Source organism: Oryza sativa, chromosome 1 (genome assembly GCF_034140825.1).
Source record: "Oryza sativa Japonica Group chromosome 1, ASM3414082v1".
NCBI classification, from domain to species: domain Eukaryota; kingdom Viridiplantae; phylum Streptophyta; class Magnoliopsida; order Poales; family Poaceae; genus Oryza; species Oryza sativa.
This window is the reverse complement of record NC_089035.1, coordinates 40477987-40503854: the sequence shown is the minus strand read 5'-3', so window position 1 is coordinate 40503854 and position 25868 is coordinate 40477987. Positions and strand designations below refer to the sequence as shown.

The following is a 25868-nucleotide window of genomic DNA, read 5'->3' as shown; positions in this document are numbered from 1 at the left end:
ACGTGTCCGGTGTCCTCGTGATCTCGCTCGCCCCCCCGTGTGCGCGGGGGCCTATGCATGTGTACCACCGCGACCACGCCGTTTACACGTACGCCCTGGCTGGTGGCCGTTTGACCCTGGATGTTTCCACCGCGACCTTTTCTCTTCGGAGTTTGATCCCATCTCCGCTCGAGATTTTACTCCACTGCGTCGGTGAGTTGTCTCCACCGCAATACGGCAAAAGTAACTGTAACTCGTATGCCACCATTTACCTCCAACGCACAGCGCAACTCTGTTCCCTCAGCTGATAAGCGTACAGTAAATACTTGCCTCCTCTCTTTCTGGTGAGTGGTGATAAGTTCAGCGTCAGCTCAGGACCAGGGGGCAAGTAAAAAAGTTTCATTAAAGAAATGTCATGCCGTCAACAGTGTAGATACTCCTGGAAACAGTTGCGTACAGCTGAACCTGGTAGGGCCCCGATCGAGATCGAGACGGAGACGGGGCGAGAAGAGAGCGTCGAGATAGAGATTAGGAAGAGGCGATCACAGAAACGGATATGGATTATCGAGTCTAGTGGCGAGACCGAGACGATCGATCGAGCAATGGGCAGCATAGTCGCCATCCATCTCGTGCTCTTGTCCCTCCCACGGCGACCCCGCGGCCGCGCCAAGGGCCAAACACGGGGGCGCCCCCACCTGCTGCTGACTTGGCCCAATCGACGTCGCCCGAGCCAGGTTGGGGGGCCCGCGTGACAGTGCGGATAGGACAAAGCCTCGGGATGCCACGGCATATCCTCGCCACGCACGGCACGCACGCAGGCGGCAGCAACACACACACGCAATAGTGCAATATGCCAACACACCGCGGCGACCCGGTTTTTCGAGAAAGCTTTTTACTGTTTTTATACAGGTGAAAAAAGCGTCACGTTTGAAACGGGGGCTTAAGGTTAAAAATAAATAAAGTGATTTGGTTGCATAATCGTATATTCGTATAGTGCGTGTGGATTATAAGCTTGCTTTTCCACGCTATTTCCCTCCATTCCCTGGACGTTTCGTGGTCAAATGCTGTAGTAGAAAACAGCATATATACAGTGCGAACGCCAGCTCTCTCGTGTGAGTAGTATTCTACATGGTTGAAGATGGAAGATAATTTTTAAAAGATGCAAATAACTCGTCCATTGATTCGGAAACAACTTAAGCACGTGCTAACAGCTGCTAATTACTGTACACCTGTCACCTCTGGCAGCAGAAAATGCACTGTAACAACATTAACCCTGTCAGTATGGATGGACCTAGAAAGAAAACAGAGATAAACATTTATACATGTCAGCCATCGAGCCATCAACCAACACGCTCTATCTGTTTACTCTCTCCCGTTTCATTTTAATTAACGATTTAGACAATGACATGATTTATAAAATATATCCTTGACATTATTTTTCTATTATAATATATATAATAAATAAATATATGTTTATGTTTTGAAAGACAAATCTATATATGTTGTTCTAATTTTTTGGAACTAAATATTTTTAAAGTTACTTATGGTTAAAGTTATAAAAGTTTAACCTCAAACTTGTTTAAAAGATCAATTAATATAGAATTTAAAAGATCAATTAATATGGAATTTAAAAGTTCAATTAATATGGAACTGGAGGGAGTACATGGCAGCACCAAATTAGCTTTGATATGTAATTTTTTTTGGCGCACTGCTTTTGCCTACCATCTCTCATCAGGAAAGCATATTCCATGGTTAACTTCCTCAAATTCGTTGCTCCTAACTTAAGCGCCCCCACTAATCACTAATGATCCAAAGGAATAAACCCTTCCTCTCTCTCGAGTTCGCCTCATAGCCAACCACCCTATAAAAACGAGTCACCCGGGTGTGCGCCTCCTCCCCTCACCGCGAGCTCAGACACCTCAAATCCACGCACGCCGCCGGCGAAAATGGCCGTCTACATCCGCCTCGACGACGCCGTCCGCGCGCGGCTCCGCGGGGACGCCGGGTCGTCGGCGAGCAGCGGCAGCGAGCACGAGGCCTCCGCGTGCCTGTCCGGGCTCGTGCAGGCGTTTCTTGAGACGGAGGGCGCCGCGGCGGGAGAGGACGGCGCCGGGCCGGCGAGCAAGGGCGGCGAAGGGTATGACTCCGATGATGGCGACGGTCCGGAACGCGCGGCGGCGGCGGCGGAGTCCGTGAGGGAGCTGCTCGACCCGCCGGTGGAGGAGGACCCGTTCCGGGTCAGGCTGGCTGCTGCCGTGGCGGCCGCGATGGAGGCGGAGCCGGCGCTGAGGAGGTACGGGGCGGCGTTCCGGCGCGCCGTGGCGCGGCGGCTGCGGGCCGCCGGGTACGACGCCGGCGTGTGCAAGTCGCGGTGGGAGGCTTCCGGTGGCATCACGGCCGGGACGTACGAGTACGTCGACGTGGTCGCGCCGGCGGCGAGGGGGCAGAAGAGCAGGTACATTGTGGACGCGGACTTCCGGGCGGGGCTGGAGGTCGCGCGCGCGACGGCGGAGTACGCCGTCGTCGTGGCCGCCGTGCCGGCGTCGGTGGTGGTGGCGCGGGAGGAGGCCGTCGGGCGCGCCGTGCGCGTCGCGGCCGACGCGGCGCGGCGGTCGCTCCGTTCGCACGGCCTGCACGTCCCGCCGTGGCGCAAGACCCGGTACATGCTCGCCAAGTGGCTCGGCCCCTACAAGAGGTCGACGGCCACCTCGCCGTCGGCCGCCGGAGCAATGCCGATGCCCGCCGCCGCCGCCGGGATGGACGTCAAGTGCCGCGCCGTCGGGTTCTTCACGCCGCCGCCGGCCGCTCCGGCGGCGAGGATCAAGTAGACTCGGCGATGAAACATCATAATCAAGGCATTAATTAACGGTGTTTGTAGATGTAGAGATTAATTAGAGCGAGAGTTCCTTTCAACTTTGAGTTGCTCTCGAATTTGTTTTGTACAGATATTTTTGGTCGAGATTAATTATTAAGGAGCAAATTGTTCTTGCAAAAGGTGATGATATATTATTGTGTAGCATACTTGAACTTGATCTTTAGCTAGGGAAAAGATTATAATATGAAGATCTTGCAGGAAAACAAAGCAAGAAACGATGTACGCGGCGGGTGGGTGTGGTTGAATTAGCGTGGATTGAATGGTGCCACGGATGTTTATGCTTTACTAATGGCGCTTGTCGGCGACGATATGTTTAACAATAATAATACAATCAGCCTAATCATCCTCTCTCGTTGCTGTGATCTGCGTACGTTATTTTTTTTCTCTCTTCAAGATTCAGCATCGTGGATTGTCGATCATATGATACGCATACTTGCTCCCCCTTGATCACCTAGCCACGAAATACTCTTTAAATCCTGAGTAACGAGTTGCTTGAAATTTAACCGAAAATTCCATTTCAAACAAACAAGAATAATCCACTATACCATTTGAAGTTTTTTAATTTTAAAGCGGATAAGGAAAAGGGCGATCAGAGGAGAAAAAGAATTTGTCAGTGGTCCAGGACCATCAGATTATTACGGATAATAAATAATAGCGTGGGGCCCACTTGCAAGGAGACCTGTCACTCGAGGCTGCGGTGGGCCCGCCGCGTCCTGGACCAGATATCCACGTGGCAACGAGGAGGGCTTGAGCTTCTTGGTGAAACCACCAAACGCCGCCACGGCTAGCGAAAGGGACCTTGTACTGGGCGTGTCGCCCAGTACACACGTGGACTCATGTACCGTTGCTATCTCTACTCCCTCCCTACTACTCCTACTAGATGCATCTTCCAGCTTTGCTTGTGATTTTGCTCCAAACTTTGCAAATTCTGGCCAGGTAAATGTGGTGTCGTACTGTCGTTTCAAGCCACATGCATTCAGATCGAGAGAGATGTGTTTTTCCTTTTTTTAAAAAAATGAGAAAATTGAGAGAGATTTGGTATGAGACTATGAGCCGGCCACGGACCACCTGGTCTGATTCTGATATACTGCGATTACAAGCACTCATGCTGGGCACAGCTTGCCTGAGTTGTATACAGTATACCCACGGAGATATCTCTCTCTTCTCTACCACAAAACTAGGGAGATTTAATTAAGTGCAACACAAATATAAAGGCACGTGTACAACGATAAAAGGGTTGATGTGGCTAGCTAGATGTGACAGCATTGGGAGAGCAAGCTGGGATTAAAGATAGGGAAAATACATGCGAAATCTCAGTGCTCAGAGATGAGAAAGCAAGAAGAAAGAGAGCTTATTGGGGGAATAATCAAATGGATATTTGTTTTTCAGCTAGTGGATTTGTTGGATTAGGATTAAGCATTTTTTTTCAGACTTGGATGTGAATCCGCGTTGAAGTTTTATTTTTTTTTCGTTTTCTTTCTTTAATTTATCCTTTGATCTCTCCGGCTTATACAATTTACATGCAGCACAGTACTTGATTTGATACAATTGTTTGAATTAGTCTGTGATATAAATCCATGGGTTTGCACCAATAACATACTACTCCATAATGCTGTAATATACTACTAGTAGTACTACCTCCGTCCCAAAATAAGTGCAGCCGTGAATATCCATGTCCAACGTTTGACCGTCCGTCTTATTTGAAAAATTTATGAAAAAATTAAAAATATTTAGTCACACATAAAATATTATTCATGTTTTATCATCTAATAGCAATAAAAATACTAATCATAAAAAAATTTCAAATAAGACGAACGGTCAAACGTTGAACGTGAATAGTGTAAAACTGCACTTATTTTGGGACGGAGGGAGTAGTAGTTTTCGCATTCTGCTAGTATTTTTGAAGCACGTGTGTTTATTTGCTTCTATTGACTTTTCTCGTCGCACGTTTCAATTCATTGTCAGAATGGAAAGGCCGAGGTACTGACATAGTACATTCACAAGAAGTGGTCCAACATTAAAAGAAATTAGTAGAACCTAGATAATTAACACACAGTTCACATGGTCACTCAAAAGAAGAGCAAGGAGCACCAGTGATTGGTACCATTGCACAAACTAAAGTTTAGTCCTTCTCACCCAAACACTCCCTAGAGACTTATTTTTTGGTGAGAGGGAGTCCCTCTCACCCAAACACCCCTAAGTCCAAACAAGGATCAAATATATGAGAGTTGTTTCATACTTTTTATATACCAATGTCTGGACCAGTAATCTTTAGGACAAATCTTGAGAAGCAGATAATATACAGCCAAAGGCAATGTGGCATATTCCAAGCATATATGATTAACCTAATAGATTAGATCAAAAGCTTAGATAACTACTTAGATATAACTATATTATCTTCCTCCTGGATCAATTGACGTTACTGACTCGGGAAGGGTCACAAGAGAATAGTTTAAGCTCTTCTAAGTCTTGATGGGAATATAATTTGGTTGGAGCCTACTCTTTTCATTCCTTTTCTTTTCCTAATGAACAAACAAGCTAATTGAAACTTTATTCTCAGAGCAGTGAGAGAGCAACCAGATTGCTTCCCTTTCAAAAAGATAACTCATGAGGAACTACATTAATATTCTCTACTTTACAGTTCTTGAACAACTCAACCTGTCATCTTTTCTCTAGGTTAATTACTCTCTGAAAGACTAGTACATTAGTGCATTACCCTATTATTTGCTTTAACCTCTCTTGAGTAATAAGGCATAGCGTTTGATGCTAACTATTCCAGGTAATCAGATTTATAGGATAGGTTATTTCCATCAGACTTGTTTTTCGAGGACAGTTTCACTTTTCGAAGAGTGCCTTTCAGTTTTCTGCACAGTTCATACAAAATCCTATGTGCACCAGCTTCTTGTAAGTAAAATTATGGCAATTAAAAAGGAAAGTTTCTGTAACTAAAAACATAGGATTACAATGCACGAACCCTAACCTTTTATGTCTTGAGGGAGAACAGCCAGTGTAGTAGCCAAGTAGTTCTGTGATTACCACGCAAGTATTCAAGCTTTCAGAGTTTAAAATACTTCCATCAAGAAAAGCTAATCCTGCCTGCAGAACGTTGCAGTACAGAGTTTACATCATGAGCCAGCGGTCTCAAATCCTATACTGCTATTACAATTCAAATACTGAAAGCTTATCCTTTGCTAATCGACAACAAAAATTCAGTCAAAAAAAGTAAAGAACTGAAGAGGCACCCAACTTCATCCACTGTAAATAGAAACCAAAAGGATTGCATATTTTATGGACCTTGGGAAGATATTATGATTGTGTCACTAACAACTAATCTTTAATTTATCCCCCTGAGACATGACCACATGAATAAATATATATACTCACAAGTACCATTGTAGAATAGAAGAAAAGGGAGGCAAGCAAGAATGGCTCACATTCTGCTATAGGCTAGGCATAGTAGGAGGATTCACGGCGTAGGAGGTATTGTGGCTTCATGGTGAATGCAACTGTTGCAGCAGGATGAGCCAATCTGATCCAAGCAACAAAAACATGTAAGACCTCCAATTCTCCATGTCCTTCTAACTAAAAGGACAGTGGTCTACACAAACACATATATTCTGCTAAAACAGTAAATATACAGAGCTCTGTAATGCCTATAGCAAAGATGAAATGTAGGTAAAATTTTATTGGCCAGCTTAAAGCGTAGTGGAAAAATGCGACTTCCTAGCTTCAATTTCCATGAAATAGAATACATGGAATCATTGACATATATGCACATCAAGATATATCGATGTACATTATAATACAAACAGTGAACATCTAACAAGTAACAATATATATCGATGTACATTATAATACAAACAGTGAACACCTAACAAGTAACAATATGCATCCATGTTTTGCTTAATGAACATGCTTCAAGAGTTTCGCTACCCCGTAATGCCATCAAGTCCAATCTATTCTGCCAAAACGGCTACAGCGAAAAATGTATGTACAAAAAAAAAACAATATGATGATGCTTTACCATAATTTTAGGTTACGGTAACTTGGTAAGGATTAACGAATACACGAAGAGTCGAAATAGTAGTGGAAAGTTCGCATAGGGGACCTGGAGAAGACGTAGAGCAGGTTCCCCGTCGAGGCGGGGCAAAGGTGGCCGCCGCCGCGGCCGTCTCCTCGTAGTCCCAGCACGGCGCCTGCAGATCTACCTATGTCGCATTGAGTTACCCCCCCTCCGACGATGGCTTCCCGGACGCGGGCGAGCGGGACGGCGAGGCACGGGGGCAACTGGGCAAGGGATTGGCCATGGGCCATGGCGGATGCGGGGAGGAGGAAGAGGAGCAGGGAGGAGTGTGTGGTGTGGGCAGCCGGCGCCGCGCCGCCGCGTCGCTCTCGTCGGTGGAAGTGGAAGTGGAAGTGGAAGGGGAGGTGTGTTTCTGACTTCCTTCTGAACTGAGCCCATCTCGTCCTAGAACTTTGTTAAATTTGGGCCATATTCTGGCAGGCTTTTAGCCGTAGAAACGTTGGGCCTAGAACTAACACACTACTCGATTTGGGCTATGTCCGCAAGAGCCAGTTCCCAAGCAAATATTTAATTAATCACGTGCTAGAGGATCGGTTCCATTTTCCGTGCATACTGTTTAGGTTGGGAACAGCTCTTGCGAACAGAGCCCGGTCCCTAGGGGGCCATTTAGTTTCCCCTTTGTTTCATATCATAAGTCAGTTTGATCTTTTTTTAAGTCAAACTTTCTTAAATTTGATAATGTTTGTAGCTAAATATAGTAACGTTTTAATACAAAATAAATATTGTATCAGAATATATTTAACATTATGATGTAGAAGTTTTTTTTTTCTATAAACTAGGCCAAACTAAAAACTTTAACTAAGAAAACAAGTTATAATATGAAACGGAGAGAATATATGTTTCTTATCCCGTGAAGTTTGAGTTGTACCAAATATTTTCGAAACCCTAGATAATATATATTTAAAATTTACGGTAAAAGCAGCATTCACGCCGCTCCCCACCTCCGCTCCAATGGATAATATACTCCACAAGTTACATTACGAGAGTAAAGCAGCATTCTCGCGGCTCCTTAGCTCCACTTTATCCTTGGAATAGGAATTGTATCAAACAGTCCCTATGAACAAGTTCATAAAACTTAAGAGAGGTGTAAACTGTAGTGGCAGGAAGCGAACCGTGTGAACAAGTTCTCTTTCATCTGTTATAAACCAAAATCAGCATCTGCCTCATAGATTGACAGGTGCTCGAGATATGAGATCATATGTAGTTCCACAAAATTCGTCAACGGATCATATCTCCAAGAATGTGTCAGACAAAAAACTAGATACAGATCAATTGCACAGTATCATCCATCATAACCTCTCTCTCTAACTGTCTACCCCTCTGTACTTCTATCCCGACTGTTGACAACATGCCTACAATTTGTTTTTTTGTCCAACCAAAAGCTATATTTCCTTCCTATCTGTGGGAGAACAACAACACGATATGTAATGAGGTATACACCAATGCTAGAAGCTTAATTAGTTTTTGCAGGTCGTATCACATGATAGAAATCAAGCAGCCAATGAGTGTTTTTCTTCAGCTTCTCACTCCCTCGAACTCTCTTCGTATGGTCTCTAGCAACATCTCATTCCATGTATCTACAGGTCCTGGCATGCACCAATGTAGGCAATCCTGAGGTGGAGGCCTTCCATCTGGACCTCTTTGCGTCTTCTTGTTTGGGTCAGTACTTCTATATGGACCAGGATGCCCATCAGGCCTCAGGGCAAAGGGCTCAGTGATGTCCATCAATTTCAACCTGGAACCATGTTTCCCAGAATTCTGCACTGCTTTTGTGAACCCTGAAACCTGCTTTCCATACATGGTGTCCGTGAATCCATTCCTCACCACCACATCCAAGGGCTTAGTCTTTCCAGTGCATGATCCACCGGTATTCCAAGCCCCACCTTCATAATGATCTGGTGAATATGTGCGCACGATAGCTATACCTGTGAAATTTGGATTGGTAGCTAGAGCAGTTAGGCATGTCTCAACAGATATACCAAAAGCATCAACATTGTTGATCTGCATATTTCCAGCTTTACGAGGCCACCAGAGCTGCCCTCCAACAACATTGCCATTCAGGATATAAGCAGACCGTTTGGCAAACCAGTGCCCAGAGGAGAGGACAAGCACATCAAAACGTGGGATAAATTCCATAAAGGTCTCATCCGGGATATCCAGGAAAACCTTATCGATACCCTTAGGAGCAAACCCCACAGCTTCAGTTGACCTGTGCACTAACCAAGACGACCAGATGCGGACGATAATTGTTGAGGTTGACCTAAAAATCCACTTGCTCATCCTGCGGCTACCACGGTTTACTGGGGCCTCTACCTGCCAAAAAGAAGGTAAAAGAACAGATCATGTCTCTTAATGACATAGCCTACAAAATCATTTAACATAGGAAAAGAGGTATAGGTTGATCTTTGTGAGACATTTCTGCTACTGTAAGGAGGAAAGCCCAACCAGATGTGTTCCACTATATAACGACAAAAGATTTCTCAATCAGATGTTTGAAAAACAAGACTCTGCTGCATGATAAGGAAAAGTAATAAACATGGTATCTGCTTCAATCTTCATAAAATTTCCTACGTGAGACCACAAGGTATGCTATTAGTTCACAAAGCAATTCTAACTCATACAGTTTCTTATCTATAAAAGACTATCATGTACTACAGGACATTGATTTGCATTCTTCTGCTTATTAGCTGCTGTTCTGATGCTTTGGTAGGCATTTTCAATAGGCTAATCTTGCAATATCCTAAATTTGTCCACATTGAGAAAACAAAGAGCCGATTGAAATCTAAACTCTAAAACAGTTTTCTTCTAGAAACCATAGGATTGGTACAGTGTCAGATTGCAACAGGACAGCATTGGTTTCTCTAGTTGATATCAGACAACATCAATAATCCAGCAACTGAACCCACACCAGCCAATACAGTTGCAGTATCTCGAGCAAAAAACTTGGCTGACAGATGTACTACAAAATAAGTAGATTTCACCAATTTAAAAACAAATCATGTAGAACAAATGACTTTGACCCTTTCTCCATTTATTTTAAATAAATCGAAATAATGTTGTTATGAACATCACAAAACTATATAAAAAAATTCATGGTGTCATCCACAAGTTTGTAACAAACCTAACTCACATGAATAACAAAAATGCCTAGTATTTTAAGTTAATAATCAATATCCAGGTCAACAAAAAATTGTCATATATAGTAATGGGCAACTTGTCATCAGCTTAACTAATCATATGGCCAAAAGAAAATCATGAATAGTATCAGCACCTGCCACAGAATGCAGAGGAGGGATTCCATCTGATTTCTGGCAACTGAATCACCAACAAATGCAATTGTCTTGCCTCTCATCAACTCCAGGAACTTTGGTCCATCAAAGCGTGGTAGGATGCACTGTTCTGGTTTCCATCTATAATTTTCATAATCCTTATCAGGTCGACCATTTCCTTGACAATTCTGCATCTGCGTGATGATCGGGCAAGAGTTGTTTGTGTATAGTGGTCCAGAAGAATCAAAAACCCAATGTCCATGGTATAGATCACAGCTACCTGTACAATTACACCATACCATTTTTTATCCCAGTCATTCAATTATCATGAATAATCAAACAAGCCATTACACTAAAATAGCAAGAAAACAATATCTCATTCATGTTAGTCAGTGCTGCCGAGAAAACAAACAGGAAAGTGTACTAACACCGCACCTTCATTAGTCTTCTGAAGATTGTCGGATGAATCCGATGAGACAGGGAGATTTCTCTCATCAGGCACTGACGCGGTATCATCGGTAACAACTGGATCTTGTACTTTGGTATCGATTTCACCCGTCTCGCTCGAATTCACGCCGCCACTCTGAACACCGTGCTCCACGGGTACTTCCTTGCCACCCTGCAACACTTCCTCTTGTAATGGAACACCAACGGCAGTACCATTCATGTTCCCATCAGTAAGCTTGGATGAATCACTAGGTCTGACAAAGAGGTACTCGTGTAGCGATGCCCCGGTCAGAGACGAGCCCACCGATAGCGATATCACTACTAGGGTTAGCACAAGAGCCACCACCGACACGACGACGGTGGAGAGCCACCGACGGATCCCGCCCGCACCGGCCGGGGCCTTCCTCCCCGGCGGACTCATGGCGGCACCAAGATCCAAACGCCACTGCCACCACGCATCAAAGAAATCTGCAAACCAAGAAAGGACGGATTAATCGCGTAGTAGCAAAGAAGAATTCGACACAAAAATTCCTCCCCACAAAACATAAACAAACAAGACCGGAGCAGAACTCCCTAGACAATCCAAGGATGCTATGGCCTAGGAGTTCATCCCAACAAAAAGAAATGAAATACAAGTTGGATCTCCACCCTACACCGGCTCGTCGGCGAAGGAGGCGGTTTTGGGACAAAGAATACCTTCGAGACGAGGTGGCGCGGCGGCGGGGAGGAGGCCACGAGGGATCGATGAGAAAAATGGGGGAACCGATCGACGCCGCCTTCGCGCGTGGCGAGGACGAGGCGGAGGATAGATAGAGGGAAGGAACGGAAGGAAGAACTGCTAGAGGGCCCAAAATGGGCTATTTTCTGAATCTTAAGGGTTGTTTTCGCTCACAAAATTGGACTCGACGCGCAGATGCGAACATACATTTCCACTGATCCACTCACGCTCGCATTCACGTTGGTGCTGTTCCACGCGCTTGGATGGGGATCGGACGACTCTGGACATCCGGTGCGTTGTACAGTACGAACATACAATACATACATCATTCATACAGTGTCTGTCCATACATGTACTCCCTCCATAAAAAATACTCGAGTAAAGACCATCACCGGTCTCTAAACTTGCACCGTTGTGTCATCCCGGTCCCTAAACTCGCAAATCGATCGTTCAGATCCTCAAACTTGTTCGACTATGTCATCTCGGTCCCTAAACTTGCAGATCACTCGTTTAGGTCCTCCAACTTTTCCAGTTGTGTTACCTCGGTGCATAAACAAGACGGTCTAAAGACTTTATATCAAAAAATAATTCATAGCTTTTTCATGTGAACTCTAATGAAGACAAACTTTATATCAAAATTATAGCCCTCGACGCGACATACAACTTTGTAGTTGAAAAGTTTTTGAAATAAAACTGTTTAGGGTCACAAAATATTGTTGCATGTTTATATATTTTGAAATTTTAATTTTAAAATTACATTTCGGGACCAAAATGACTTAAAATAAAAAAAATCAACTACAAAGTTGTAGATTGCGTCGAGGGCTACAAGTTTGATATAAAGTTTGTCTTCATTAGAGTTCACATGAAAAAGTTATGAATTATTTTTAAATATAAAGTCTTTACCGTCCTATTTGACCCAAATGATATTCAAATCCAAGTTTAGGGACCGGGGTGACACAACTGAACAAGTTGAAGGGCCTAAACGAGTGACCGGGATGACACAGTCAAACAAGTTTGAGGACCTAAACGGTTGATTTGTGAGTTTAGGGATCGGGATGACACAACGGTACAAGTTTAGGGACCGGTAATGGACTTTACTCGAAATACTCAATTCTAGCAATGAAACCTGAATATCTATTCAGAATATGCATTTATCTTTTTCTTAAAGACTGAGGTGTACATACTATATCTGTTTTTTAACACGTGTTTGACAAAAAAATTTCAATAATTAATACTTATTTTATTATGATTTTTTTTATCATTAAAAGTAATTTAAGTATGATATATATCTTACGTATTTACATAATTTTTAAATAAAACGAATGGTCAAATATGTGTGTAAAAGTTAATAGCGTCATCTATTTAAAAAGTAGAGGGAGCATATATAGATCCAATATTCTTGGCCCGTTCATCGTTTGTACTCCCTCTATTTTTTCTTTTTTGGAAGTTGGTTAAACATCGCGATTGATTTACTATGTTGTATGTGTTCGCTACTCTTGGTTGGGAAACACTTCCCTCCGGCACGGAAAACGGAGCAGTCCATTAGCACATGATTAATTAAGTATTAGCTAATTTTTTTAAGAAAATGGATAAATATGATTTTTTTAAAAACAACTTTCATATAGAAACTTTTTTAAAAAAACACACTATGCAACAGTTTAAAAAATGTGCGCGCGAAAAACGAAAGGGGAGCGTAGAGAGCTTGGTCTTGCAAACTGCTAAGAATCAAACGTAATGACACCCATGCACTATCTTAGCGTTTACGGTCGAGTTCATGTGCTATCGTACGATGACTGCAATGCAGATAACCTACTGAGCATTGGGATCTGCGCAGATCTCTTGCCCTTTTGTAAAGTTCAATTTGACGACACTTAAAATTACAGTCGAGAAGAAAGGAACACCGGAGTACAGATACTTGAGCAACATCTGAAGTTTCTGAAACAAAGTGGATTTTTTATATTACACCCAGCTAAGAACACATCAAGACACAGAGAATATAATTCTGTTCACATTTACATCACAGCCATGACATTTACAGCCAGAGCATACTGCTTCGCACTAATAACCACCATTCATGGTAAGTGTACACTGAAAAAAGAAATCTAACCAAAGTTCGTGCAGATGGTTGGCATGATATATTTACCAACAACCATCAGATATTCTCATATACAGATCAATGATCGCTTCTCTAACTAGTACAATGCTGCAAGACTGCAAGCAAGTATCAATATTTCACAAGCTATACTTTAGCATTCCAGAGCTGACTTAGCTCTCCTCTTTTCGCACCTAGCGTGACAATAGTTCCTGCATAATTTCAGAGAAGAAACAGGTGTTGGAGCTCAAGATTTCTGTACTAAAATCTCAGCAGAGGAATCGATGTGATACCTAGTGTTGATGGGACTAGGTAGAGGAGAGCTGGCTGTCCACTCTTCATTAGGTACAGGCCAACATATGTGCATGACAAACCTGCATTGAGATGACAGTGTTGATAATTGATGTCAATGATTTTGTTCTTCTGTGATTCAGAAATGCGGATAATATTACGTACCGAAGGCGTAACCGATCATTAGGCAGAGGAAATAGCCGTCAGTCAAGTCCTTTCCATTTGCTCTGTCATACCTGCAACTCAAGAACAGTAGGTAAATATTATCTTGAAAAATAACGGTAAATTTTCAGGAGAATGAACAGTTGATCACTAGAAGTATCCAGTAGACTCTGATATTAACTGAATGCATTGACGGATTCAGAGAACAAAATCTTGGTTTTGACCTGAAACTGAAAGCAACAAGTAGTCCTGGGAAAAGAATGTCCCCAAATCCGATCATGTCATAGCCATTCCATGTATCAAACTCCTTTGGCATCTTCAGAACCATGGGAAGGCTAGGTCCCTCATCGCTACCACGAGCAACCTGTATGCCCATACCAATTGGATTAGGATATTTTTGCACTAATATTTGCATTATTTGCACTTTGTCAGAAACAAACTTACTGTGATCATGACACTTTTCTTGAATATGAAAGGTGATATGAACACCCAAAAAATGTCATACATGAAAGCGCTCACAAGAAGCGCTGTTGCAACCTGAAAATAATCTCAAGTACATCAGTGTACAAAAGATGATTACAATTGCCATATTTACTAAACCAAGGCATCATATGTTCTTGATGATCTCACTTTGATATTTGGCAGATGGACCACTTGCAATACAAGAATCATCATGCAGATGCCCTGAATGAAAAGGAACAATCCATGAGCAAACATGACAAGGAAATCATCATTGCACTGTACCTGGTGCACACAACAAACCATACCATAAGATCCTGACCAACCCAAGCAAACGGTGAATTCTGGTGTACAGCCCAAACGACAACGAAGATCAAAGCTAGTGGTAGGATGACAAGTGTAACCACTGTCACGTTCCCTAATACAGGAAGAGCTACTTTTGCTTCGCGGCACCGATCACAAGTTCTGTCAATCAACTTTGCAGCAGTTAGACCAGCAAGCAAGTAATAGCACTATCAGAAATTCAGAATCAATGGTGCGATGATACAAAAGGTTGCATGGTTTCAGTGATCACACCTTACAATTAGAGTCGAGGCAACATAGTGCAATCCCTGAAAAACAAAGGATCCGTCAAGAGAAGATATGAAACAAAGCTATACAGTATTAGTTAGTTTACTGATTAACTGAACCAAACTATGTCAGATTGAGTAGGCAATTGCCATGCACCTGGAGACCACTGAGGCAGAACAGCACAACCAGCAGCCATGCAGACCAGGTGGATTTGAAGAAGAACAGGAACAGCAGGACAAGCGACGCGGTGACGATGAACACGAGCGCGGTTTTGGTCTGCAGCTCCACGATTTCAGAGTCAGCAGCTTCTTCTCCACCCAGTGTAGGAGCATTCTTATCCTGGACCAAATAATATCGCCGCCATATCAAAGTCATATTTTAAATTCGCGCCATTCGTTTCAGTGAAAAATGCATGTGATGTGACATGATCGATGCATTTTGTCTCACTCTTTTTCTTCTGCAAAAAACGTATAATACTCGTAATTTATAAAATTAAACTTCTGAAACGTATTTTTTGTGGATTGATTGATATACCTCGTCGCCGACGACGACGAAGGACCAAACGGACGCACAGGCCACGCTGCCGACGGCCATCAGCCAGAGGAAAGGTATAGCGCCATCGAAACTCGGCTTCTCCGGCGCATACATCAGAATGTCAACTGCAAATTAAGCAAAATCAGAAGCATATGGTTCACAAAAACAGCAGCAAGAAATGAATTCAGCTTCTCGACAGACTAATTCTTTTTTTCAGCCTCTCACCCTTTGCCCCACCGTCCATGCCGGAGAGGATCTTGCGACCGGCAGACTGGGATACCATCACGACCGGGATGCCAATGTTAGGGACCGTGTCGTTCTGGGTGCACACCATCTTCTGCAAATCTACACGAAGAACCCTAATGTTAATTGGATAATTTTACCATTTAAAAAAATATTGGAGGATACCATATTTTTTAGTGTAAAATTTGATATCCTGAGACACTGATATCTCTAAGTACCAAATTTTTAGGTATCTCAGGATTTTTTTTAAGTACCATAAAATTTCTCAATGTTAATTACTTTCATGGTATGCACAATGCACGATGGAAATGCAGTCGTTCGGTTAAAAACTACACGTACTGACCGTCCTCGTCGTTGATGAGGAGCAGCGCGGCGGCGCCGCCGGACTCCGCCGTCTTGGCCTTCTCCAGGAACGTGCACTCCCCGCGCTCCGCCACGGCAATGGAGCTAGCAAGCGGCGCGGATGACTTGGCGCAGCCGGTCTTCGGGGCGGGGACCACGGCCTTCCGCTTGTCGCCGTCGGAGCCGGTGGCCGGCAGCACCTCGCCGAACCTCGCCGTGATCCCGGTCAGGCTGCTCCTCTCGTCGCCGTCCACCCAGTACGTCACCTTCACCTGCACACACGCGCATGCCACCGTCACGTACGATCGATCGTCATCTCCTTCCTCTCCGACGAGATCGACGCGGCGATTTACTTACCTTCTGGAAGGGGTTGTCGCAGCCGGGGAACTTGGGCGAGACGCCGTCCTCGAACTCCGAGTCCGCGCCGGCGGCGCCCGGCACGCGGGACGCGAGCAGGAGGACGGAGACGAGGAGGTAGGCGAGGCCGCGGCCGCGGCGGCGAGGGGAGGAGGAGGAGGGTGCAGGGAACGCCATGGCGTGGTGGATTTGCCGGCGAGCGGCGCGGCGCGAGCGAGCGAGGTGAGGAGGCCGGCCGTCCCGTCGTGCGTGCGTGGGCGCGTAGTACGTCGGGGTCGTACGTCGTCTTCCCCGACGAGGGAAGCTGCATGCGTCGGTCGCCTCCCGCGCTCATTGCCTATACTATAACTGGGGGGTGGCTGTGGATTCATCCGGCCCCTATGTTCCCGCGCCCCGTCAACTCTAAATCGAAGCGTCTTTCTCTCGTCTTTCAACGTGAACACCGTAAAGTACTCTAACATCCAAGTTTGCACTGTGGACATCGCGCTTAAAGATATACAAACCAACGATAAATTCCTGACTTCATTGAGGGTTTGTATCCAAAATAAACCTCGATGATATTATTAAAATTTCGACAGAATTTTTTATGTAGTATTTATCAAAGTTTGGAAAAAAATTAATGTATGTACATCGTTGACAACTTGGTATGATTTGAAATGGTATTAATCTGAATTGTCCCTAAATCTATATTACCCATGTAAACGTGCGGGTTTATGAGTTTCGTACAAATTCCGCAAGAATTTCACACCAAACAATCCATCTTCCGTATATCTACTATGTAAAATAATCTAGTGATGATGATGAATCTAACATCATCTAGAGTTGATATGATTTTTTAAGGATGGATAAATGGTCTTTTTGTGCATGTGGCTTAAACTTTTTGGTTGGATATTTGCTTGTAATTCTATATGTTTTTTTTCTGAGTATTTTTAAGCTAACAACTTAAGACATATAATTAGAAATCCGTTATAACAAGCAGGTATTTTATTAGTCAATGCAAAGTCTCACATTATAATCAGGGCTAATTCTCTAGATGGAACCATGAAATTCACAGTATTCTCACTAGAATTTGACATAAATCAGTTTTGTTTTCTATAAGAACCAACAGCGATTCATACACTCTGAATGGAACCTGATCCTCTAATCTACTGGCTACTGCCCTTAAGTACTCCATCCGTCCCAAAATGTAAATATTTTTAGCTATGAATCTGAACAACTGTGTGTTCAGATTTATAGCTAAAAGTTGTTATATTCTAGGACGGATGTAGTAAACTTTAAGTAGCTAGCAGTAACATTTACACATGAGAGTGCAGCATGTCCACCACTACCATTTTTGAATCAAGAAATTCAAAATGAACCATAATTGCCCTTCTTTTCGGCCCAACTGATCATTTTAGGTACGGCCCATCTGGAAAATGACCCAGGGGCCGAGGCTAGAGTTCATGTACAAACGAGTCGTTTTGTAACTGCTTCCTCGTCGTCCCAAATCAAACTTTGCCATGTCTCGTCGTCGTCCTCCTCACGCCCTCGCCACGCTCCTCTCCCGCCTCCGCGCCTGCAGCTCCGCCTCCCACGCGCTCCAGTGCCACGCCCTCCTCCTCACCTCCGGCCACCTCGCCGCCTCCCCGGCCCGCCTCTCCAACCTCCTCCTCCTCGCCCTCGCCTCCGCCTCCGCCTCCCCCTCCGCCGCCGACCACGCCGACTCCGTCTTCGCCCACCTCGCGGAGGAAGCCTCCCGCCACGCGTTCCCCTGGAACACCCTCGTCCGCCTCCACGCCGCCGCGAGCCCGCGGAGATCCCTCCTCTACTTCTCGCGCATGCGGCGAGCCGCCGTGGCGCCCGACGCCTACACGTTCCCGGCCGTGCTCAAGGCGTGCGGCTGCGCGCCCGGGTGTAGGGTGGGGTTGGTGGTGCACGGCGAGGCGGTGAGGACGGGGTTGGACGCCGACCTGTTCACGAGGAACGCGCTGATTAGCTTCTACTGCAGGATCGGGGACTGCCGTTCCGGGAGGAAGGTGTTCGATCACGGCGTGCGGGACCTCGTCTCCTGGAACTCTATGGTGGCGGGGTACGTTGGGTGTGGGGAGGTGGATCTGGCGCAGGATTTGTTCGACGAAATGCGGCAGAGGGATGCGTTCTCCTGGGCCACCATGATCGATGGGTACGGAGAGATGGCAGGTGGTGTAGATCGTGCACGTGAGTTGTTTGATCAAATGCCTGACAGGGATTTGGTGTGCTGGAACTCCATGATTGATGGTTATGCCAGGCATGGGAGAATGGATGAAGCGAGGGTTCTGTTCGAGGAGATGCCTGAGAGGAATGTGATCTCATGGAGTATTGTCATCGATGGCTATGTCAGATTCGGGGAGCCAAATGAAGCTTTGGAGTTTTTCCAGAGGATGCTAAGATGTGGTATCAAGCCTGATAGAGTAGCTGCAGTTGGGGCTGTTGCAGCTTGTGCACAGCTGGGAGCTCTGGAGCAAGGCAGGTGGCTGCACTCATACTTGGAGAAGAAGAAGGTGTTGTTCGATGTTGTGGTGCAAACAGCTTTGATAGATATGTACGTGAAATGCGGTCGTTTGGATCTTGCCAAATTGATCTTTGAAAGCATGCCCAAGAAGAGTGTGGTCACTTGGAATGTGATGATTGTTGGACTTGGAACTCATGGTTATGGACTTGATGCCATCAAGCTTTTTAACCAAATGGAAACTGAAAGGGCACCAATGGATGATCTTAGCATACTTGCTGTGTTGACTTCTTGCACGCATGCTGGGTTAGTCTCAGAGGGTTTGGGGATATTTTACAGAATGGAGAAGGATTTAGGACTAGAACCTAAGGTGGAACATTATGGTGCATTGATTGATCTCCTTGGCCGTGCTGGACGAGTGGATCAGGCTAGAAACACAATAGAGACAATGCCGATGGAACCGACTCCTGAATTATGGGGATCTCTTCTTGCTTCCTGCCGAAGCCATAGGTGTGTGGAGCTGGCTGAGCTATCAGTTGAGCGTCTGGCCAGTCTCGGAGCAGATGACTCTGGAGTCTATGTTCTTCTGTCCAATATCTATGCTGATGAAGGAATGTGGGATGATGTTTTCAGGATTAGGAAGTTGATGAGTGCTGAGGGTATGAAAAAGAACATTGGACGGAGTGTGATTGAGGTGGATGGACAAATTCATGAGTTTGTGAATGGAGGTAGTTCACATCCCCACAAGGAGGAAATTTACTTGACGCTGTGGAATTTATCTAACATAGCAGCATCTATTTGATCCTTTGTTGTGTACCAAATGTGCCAAATCCTTTGTTATCGTGTCTGTTCATTGATTTGACATTCTTGACATGGGACGCTATAATTCTGGAGGGAGCTTTTGAAACATCATTATATCCCAGTTTGTTAAGCTTTTTTTCCCCCTGAAGCTGAACGATGAGTGTTTGCCATTGTGAGTTTCTTGATAAGTCAAACTGAAAAGGTATCCAAGTACGTACTGTGTTGCCCTTTTTTGTGTTCGTATTCCAGTTAGTTCTCCTGATTATTACCCGGCTTCCTTGGTTCAGGAACATGAAGTGTTGTTTTGGAGGTTTGGAACTTTGGCTTTTTTCGCCAAGGAACTTGGAGATTGCGACAAGGTTGAAAATCGTACCAGGTAGTTAAGCACCCTGATGGAAGCAAACTATAGTATAAGTTTTTCCAGCCCAAGCAGGCGCTTAGTTACTCAGATAGTGGTGCTCTTTGTTTTTTTCATTTTGCTTGATTCAGTTGCAGGCTCATTCAAAGTTCCCAAACATATATAGTTCTTTGGCATCCATGGAGTGATCCATCGTATCTGTTTCTTTTTTACTTTCACATGGTAAATAGCATTTTATTTTTCAGATTCCATATGTACTAGAAACATATGGTTGAGCTAAGAAGCTATGATCCTGCTAATGTTTACTATGAAATCTGTCTCAGTGGGTATATTGAAAAAGCGTGGTTCTGCAGCTTTCTGATCATGAAATTTTTTGAAATGATTTCAGGCTGAACCACAATTTCAATCCTGACTAAGAAGCCTCTAAAGTCTGAACCTCTGCTGCGTTGATCTTTTTACTTTGTTGGAATTAAGGCTGAAGGTGTCGAATAATATGCATATAATACTGTAAGTTACTTTCCTTTCCTTTCTACATTCCATCTAATTATTGTTGATGAAAATGGAATTTAGCCGCATGCAAAATATAGTAGTAACTGACATTTAGACATGAGAAAACCTCTTATGCCATTGAGCTTGCGCCAATCCTATGATTTGCTTCCGCATGACACATCTCTTCTATTCCATGACATCCCTTTTCCCAGAATATCTACTCGTGATGTCAAAATAATTAGCCTGTCCTGTATGCTCCTGATCTAGAAGCATATTCTAATTTAGGGTATATTTTAGTGGCACTAACAATTATGAACACCATGGAGATACGGAGGTGCTACAGCCTGCAAGGCTATGATGCTTGGTGTTGTGGTCACGTCAACCTTGGTGCATGACCCGTGTGCCAACGTACTGGGACCATTCTGCCATCTTCTGTCATGCAAAACAAAACAGCTCGAGATGGATCCTCCTGCTTGCTTCCATGTGAATGCCTTCTTCCTTGCACGCAGGACCACCTCACAGAAAGCAACTACGACCTATTCTTAAGAAAAATGGTGACCTCATTCTACCACGGTACCTCCAAAGGGTAGCACTGGAGCGGTAGAGCCACAGGCCACTAAGTGGCAGCTTTCGTTCCTTGTACCATATGCATCTTCCCTCTTGTGTCACTCTCAGAATACCACTCTACTAGTATTTTCCTTTTTTTCTCATTATGAGATTAGCAATGCTGGTCCTTAAGCCACTTGAATTTTTGAAGCTACAATAGGAATATGTGTTATTGTGTTGAAGTTATTATCTTCACATGTAATCGGTCAGAAATAGTGTGATTTACTTGCTTGCAGAGTTTGTCTCCATTGCTGCAAGGCTGACCATTTATAAAGTTGAGTTCTGGGGGCTTGTACACATCACCTGTCACACTATAGGAGCTGGCCATGTTTGAAATAGTTGCTCAGTCTATTTCTTAGCTCAAGACTTCAAGTATCCTATTACCAACTGAATAAAAGAATTAGTATATGTGTCCCACTCCCACCCAGAAGGGCTTTTGATTTTTGTGTGCATAAGAACTAGGAAGTTATGAAGTTTTTCAGTCAACTGAGACATTACTATATATTTCTTTGGACACATGCTCACCAGTTCCTTTGTTCACTAATTGAATAATGTTCAAGCAGACACCATAAAACACCATAATTATCTGTGCATATCTCGGTGTTCGGTAAACCATATATATAGATTATACAAGACCTGGCGTAGCCATCCTAGGTGGCCAATCAGTCAAATCACCATAGTTCTGCTACCTGCTCGTCTCACTCTAGTTGCAGCCGCAGCTTGACAGTCATGTCACACACTCATGCACAAGCAAAACTTCTACGGAGTATATTGGGTGAGCAGTGGCTTATAAAAGACTGTAGTAATTTATGTGACTTGGGTAAAAAAAACTGAAGAGAACACTTCTTGCAAAAGGAAAGTACTGTCTGAATGTGACTACGTTTGTCAGTATCCTCTAATAAGCATGAGTTACTCTTGTCCTTACACCTCCAGTAAAAGAAGTTAGCTAATAAGTGTTTCTTACCAAGACAATTCCTCTAAAAATATTTTGTTGAATAAATACAAGGCACCTCTGCAAGCTCTCTGCTTGCAAAATAAATGCCCTGTTTGGACTGAAACGGTTTCAATTGATATTTTTGAACTACTATTGATTCTTTTTACTGGAATACTATTGATAAGTTTACTTGGTAACTTTAAGGTCAGTGTGCATGTGATTGTCTGAGTCTTGGCAATTTCCTCATACATATCTGCTCGATTGAATTTAGAATGCAATGTCTACTTCAATGAAGGAGTGTGGTCTGCACGAAAGTCTTCTTTATTGCTTACCCTTACTCTTGGTTAACTTCTTCTGTGATTTGTCTAGATGAATTTACTGCTCATTGTACAGATGGTTGTTACTATGGAAAGACGAATGACAAAAGCCCATGAGAGCTGAAGCAGCCCAGAATGAAGAAGGTACTGAGAAATTTCAAATGCAATAGAACATTTACCACATTTATATGCCTTGAAAGGCTAGCACAGTTGCAGACCACTAGTTCCAGATGATCCAGCTGAGAGCTCCAAGGCTATTCTGGCAGACAACTCTATCGAGGTTTGTTCATAGACTAAAAACAGTGGTGCAATACGTAAGCAAGGAACATTTTGTCTGCACAATAGTATAAATAAGCTGTTTTTCAAATTTTTTAACATTTACTTCCAAAATTACCAGTCCACAACCTGAACATCTTAAAATACAAAATGCCCTCTAATCCTCTACTAGCTGGCCACTTGTTAAAACAAAAGGGGAAAAAATGAACCTTTTGAGCCTAGAAGGGTAGAAGGGGGAAAAAGAGAATAAAATGGATGCAAACTACTACTCATAACAGAAGCTCCTCTTAATTATTAATGATCACCTGTGGCAAACACATTTGTAGTGGTAAGCACTATTCATGGGGTCATTTGCATCCACTGGGACCTGCTCGGCAGTACACTTGAATCGACACCCTCTGCACTCGTTGTATGTGCATATTGGAGCAGTCGAACCAATCAACATTCTCCTTGCATATTTGGGCAGCCTCTCCTTGTTTAGAACCTAATGGCATACATTTGAAGATCATCTTAACCATAGTATCTTCCAGATATTTACATACTTTCTGATTTAACTTTGGCATTCATGTTTGTTTGGTCTTGTTCTTAAGTCTTTTCATACTACTTTAGGAGAAAAGATGGGAGGCAAGTTGCTACCAATCATTTTCTCATCCTAGCAAAAGATGCCAAGCAGTGCACAGTTGATAGATGCAACCATTTCTTCCTACTGAAAAGTCCATCCAGAACTATATGGTATGCGCCAAGGAAGCTGACAGTTGGGGGAAAGCTTTTTTCCTTGACATATATAATGAACATAATAAAACATAAAACTAAAGTTTTAAGAAAACATACTTGAGGAACAGAAAAACACAAAACTCAATTAATTACATACTTTGTAATAGCAAGATGGCATATGTACCTTGATGTTCTCCTGCAAATGTATATGTTCTTCAGGTAATGTTTGGTGAGGATATTGTTCTCCATAGTCTGTACCTTGACATCATATGAAATTGAAACATTTAAATACATAGGTTTTATCATGTCAACCTAAATCACAGTTAATAGATGCAGGAGAACAGAAGAAAAGACAAGATATCAATCTGATGCAAAGGGGTACCTGAGATGCTGCCATGGTGCCCTTGATTGCAACGAGCATGACTGAAGAGCAGGAAACAGAAGAGGAAGAAGAGGGGCAAGGAGCTTGTGGTAGATGTGGGGCAAGCATTGGCCATAACCCTTCTTCAAACAAATGGATAGAGAATGGGAGGATGGTGGTGTGCCTGGATTAGAGAAGCAACACAAGGGGAGCAAATGCTGGAGACTATATAAATCGGAGGCTGGTGCAATGGCTCTTGTGTGTGTGCCTGCCCACCCCTGTGGCTCTGCTCATGCCAGGCATATGCATATCCCTGTGCCATACCATGCAGACAGTGTTGTATAGCGAGAAGGGGAGCAGTGGGGACTGCGGAGACCACCAGATGGCTCATCTCCCTGGTATGCACGCGCACACAGGATAAAATCACAGCAGAGGTGTCTGAAACTTGCATTATTTCAATTGCACCACCTTGTCCGTTATACATGTGCTCTTCTGCATCGTATTTTCTGTAATTATTTGCTTCATTTTGAACATGAATAGTCAAATATCATGCTTTTTTGGCCATTTAATTCACCCTCTTTGTTCTTTTTGTTCTACAGAACTAGGGCATGTAGAAAGAGGGGACAATTATTTGTAGCAATCATGGAACATCCGAGCAGCGGATACAGTCAGCGAATCTAAGCAGCGGTGGAACTTATTCAGTAAAAGAAGATGCAGAAGCATTCAGGCACGGCGTGTCATCTGGTTATATAAAAGTTGTATGCAGTGCACTATTGGGGTGGCAGAGGATGGGCGAGAAAGCAATGAGACGGAGATGCTTGGTTCTTGCATTTCTGGCTTTCTGCGGCCGGTTACCTCTTGTTTGTTCATCACTGGCACTTACCGCCTGTTACACGACGGCATGGGCTGCACCTGGATCTTGGGACAACATTCAGAGAATCAGACTATCAGAGCCGTACTATGAACAGTTTGGATATCTTGCAGAAAGCAATTGATGGAAGCTCTGATCTGCGGTGCATCAGTCTATTTCTTTTTCTAAAGATGTTGGTCGTGGTGGATATGGGCAATGTTTAGCTCTTGTTGCTTTCAGTTCCGAAGCAGTCACCACTAGGAGATGCTGGTGATGGTCACCGAGTCACGAGACAGCAACTGGATCTAAACTTGGTCAAACTAACAACAATATTGTTTTTTCAAGCGGACTGCAAGCTTCTGATTTTCCAGGTCAGGGCATGTTTGCACGCAATGAAGCATTCGGTGCGTAAAAATTCTTACTGCCTGTGAGAAGTTACTGAATTTTATGGTCGAGTTCACGCGTTGAAGCCTGTAGGGACTTGCCTTCTTTCCCTTTTTGTCTGATTCTGCATGTCGTAGAGTGCTGAAATGTTGCACAACCACAGGCTACTAGCATAGGACATTGATATGTGATTACGTTTTTCCGCAGTTTTTCCCTGAGCTGATTCACGGTTGCTGGGATGAGTCAGAGATGATTGGCTGTGGTTCCCCCAACTGGGGTTCTTCACGGCCCTGCAGGTACGTGTCCCTTCTAGCACCTAAGAATATGATCTAGTACCGAAAGTTACACTAATTAACACTACGCGTTAATTACAGTTCAGTATTAAAAATATTCGCCAAATATATAGGAGGCTTTTTTTAGGAAGAAAGGAACACTATAGGTAGACCCTCGAAGTATTCTTTCTGTAACTAGAATAGCGTGGTGTAACCTTACGGGATGACGGAATCAACCCGTAAGAAAAAGGCATCCAAATATTTTTTTTCTAGGACTCATAAAATGTATTTAAAGCTTGAGGAAAAAGTATATAAGCGGGAAATATATTCCCTGATACATCGCCTAGCAAAAGGATTACACCAATAAACTTGGAGAACCATCCTTCTAAAAACACTGAATGAAGGAAGCAAAATTCCAGATTGCATGGAGAACCATGCACCAATAAAAGATGCAATCGTTGGGGACTTGTGGCATTGCCGCGACTATCATATTCTAGGGCCTCTATAGACGTGCTTCCCTCTTGACATGTCAACGATTCCTATGGCTACTTTCACGGATTCGGCACTAATTGAGATTTAGAGTTGAGTCGCAGAAATGTTGGTTGCTTCACTGGATC

At 43.8% G+C, this 25868-nt stretch overlaps 5 protein-coding genes and 1 long non-coding RNA gene across 9 annotated transcripts; 2 read left to right on the top strand and 4 right to left on the bottom strand.

Moving 5' to 3' along the window:
• Positions 1-1880: 1880 nt before the first annotated feature.
• LOC4324350 (uncharacterized) lies at positions 1881-2998 on the top strand. The gene has a single exon (XM_015767659.3). It carries the CDS (start codon positions 1926-1928, stop codon positions 2805-2807), a length of 882 nt encoding a protein of 293 aa, XP_015623145.1. The 5' UTR covers positions 1881-1925; the 3' UTR covers positions 2808-2998.
• A 2695-nt stretch (positions 2999-5693) lies between these two features.
• Positions 5694-7308, bottom strand: LOC107276968 (uncharacterized). Of its 2 annotated transcripts, XR_010741329.1 has the most exons (4): positions 6963-7308; positions 6289-6383; positions 5835-5950; positions 5694-5739 (listed from the first exon to the last, which is right to left on the bottom strand). It is a non-coding gene; the product is annotated as an uncharacterized lncRNA (long non-coding RNA). The 2 variants fall into 2 exon arrangements; XR_001542870.3 differs by having other exon boundaries at positions 5694-5950.
• A 746-nt stretch (positions 7309-8054) lies between these two features.
• LOC4324349 (protein YLS7) lies at positions 8055-11494 on the bottom strand. The gene is made up of 4 exons (XM_015766363.2): positions 11351-11494; positions 10643-11122; positions 10210-10487; positions 8055-9251 (listed from the first exon to the last, which is right to left on the bottom strand). The coding sequence occupies exons 2-4, from the start codon at positions 11073-11075 to the stop codon at positions 8454-8456; spliced, it is 1509 nt and encodes a 502-aa protein (XP_015621849.1). The 5' UTR covers positions 11076-11122; positions 11351-11494; the 3' UTR covers positions 8055-8453.
• Positions 11495-13289: 1795 nt separating this feature from the next.
• On the bottom strand, positions 13290-16737 carry LOC4324348 (signal peptide peptidase-like 3). The gene is made up of 13 exons (NM_001428098.1): positions 16423-16737; positions 16067-16337; positions 15706-15825; positions 15481-15605; positions 15103-15285; positions 14953-14987; positions 14685-14841; positions 14548-14601; positions 14362-14454; positions 14142-14281; positions 13921-13991; positions 13758-13838; positions 13290-13676 (listed from the first exon to the last, which is right to left on the bottom strand). The coding sequence occupies exons 1-13, from the start codon at positions 16597-16599 to the stop codon at positions 13612-13614; spliced, it is 1572 nt and encodes a 523-aa protein (NP_001415027.1). The 5' UTR covers positions 16600-16737; the 3' UTR covers positions 13290-13611.
• A 1161-nt stretch (positions 16738-17898) lies between these two features.
• On the top strand, positions 17899-23905 carry LOC9271530 (pentatricopeptide repeat-containing protein At3g29230). Of its 3 annotated transcripts, XM_026022431.2 has the most exons (6): positions 17899-19892; positions 19978-20066; positions 20437-20555; positions 22471-22538; positions 22611-22674; positions 23715-23905. In XM_026022431.2, exon 1 carries the CDS (start codon positions 17922-17924, stop codon positions 19689-19691), a length of 1770 nt encoding a protein of 589 aa, XP_025878216.1. In that variant the 5' UTR covers positions 17899-17921; the 3' UTR covers positions 19692-19892; positions 19978-20066; positions 20437-20555; positions 22471-22538; positions 22611-22674; positions 23715-23905. The 3 variants fall into 3 exon arrangements, with proteins under 3 accessions (XP_025878216.1, XP_025878217.1, XP_025878214.1); XM_026022432.2 differs by lacking the exon at positions 22611-22674; XM_026022429.2 differs by having other exon boundaries at positions 22471-22674.
• On the bottom strand, positions 22742-23914 carry LOC4324345 (EPIDERMAL PATTERNING FACTOR-like protein 9). Its single transcript, XM_015782658.3, has 3 exons — positions 23767-23914; positions 23569-23642; positions 22742-23154 (listed from the first exon to the last, which is right to left on the bottom strand). The coding sequence occupies exons 1-3, from the start codon at positions 23879-23881 to the stop codon at positions 22972-22974; spliced, it is 372 nt and encodes a 123-aa protein (XP_015638144.1). The 5' UTR covers positions 23882-23914; the 3' UTR covers positions 22742-22971.
• Positions 23915-25868: the final 1954 nt, after the last annotated feature.

Bases quoted from the DNA above. Each gene is read 5' to 3' on its own strand.
- LOC4324350 (XM_015767659.3), top strand. From the start codon at position 1,926: ATGGCCGTCTACATCCGCCTCGACGACGCCGTCCGCGCGCGGCTCCGC.
- LOC4324349 (XM_015766363.2), bottom strand. From the start codon at position 11,075: ATGAGTCCGCCGGGGAGGAAGGCCCCGGCCGGTGCGGGCGGGATCCGT. The intron at 10,488-10,642 runs GTGCGGTGTTAG...GTAATTGTACAG, and splicing joins TCTTCAGAAGACTAATGAAG to GTAGCTGTGATCTATACCAT. The intron at 9,252-10,209 runs GTGCTGATACTA...TCTTTTTGGCAG, and splicing joins TCCTCTGCATTCTGTGGCAG to GTAGAGGCCCCAGTAAACCG.
- LOC4324348 (NM_001428098.1), bottom strand. From the start codon at position 16,599: ATGGCGTTCCCTGCACCCTCCTCCTCCTCCCCTCGCCGCCGCGGCCGC. The intron at 15,286-15,480 runs GTATATCAATCA...TATTTGGTCCAG, and splicing joins TCGTCGTCGTCGGCGACGAG to GATAAGAATGCTCCTACACT. The intron at 14,988-15,102 runs GTGCATGGCAAT...TTTGTTTTTCAG, and splicing joins TCTGCCTCAGTGGTCTCCAG to GGATTGCACTATGTTGCCTC.
- LOC9271530 (XM_026022432.2), top strand. From the start codon at position 17,922: ATGTCTCGTCGTCGTCCTCCTCACGCCCTCGCCACGCTCCTCTCCCGC.
- LOC4324345 (XM_015782658.3), bottom strand. From the start codon at position 23,881: ATGGCCAATGCTTGCCCCACATCTACCACAAGCTCCTTGCCCCTCTTC. The intron at 23,643-23,766 runs GTACCCCTTTGC...TATGATGTCAAG, and splicing joins GCACCATGGCAGCATCTCAG to GTACAGACTATGGAGAACAA. The intron at 23,155-23,568 runs GTACATATGCCA...GTATGCCATTAG, and splicing joins ATTTGCAGGAGAACATCAAG to GTTCTAAACAAGGAGAGGCT.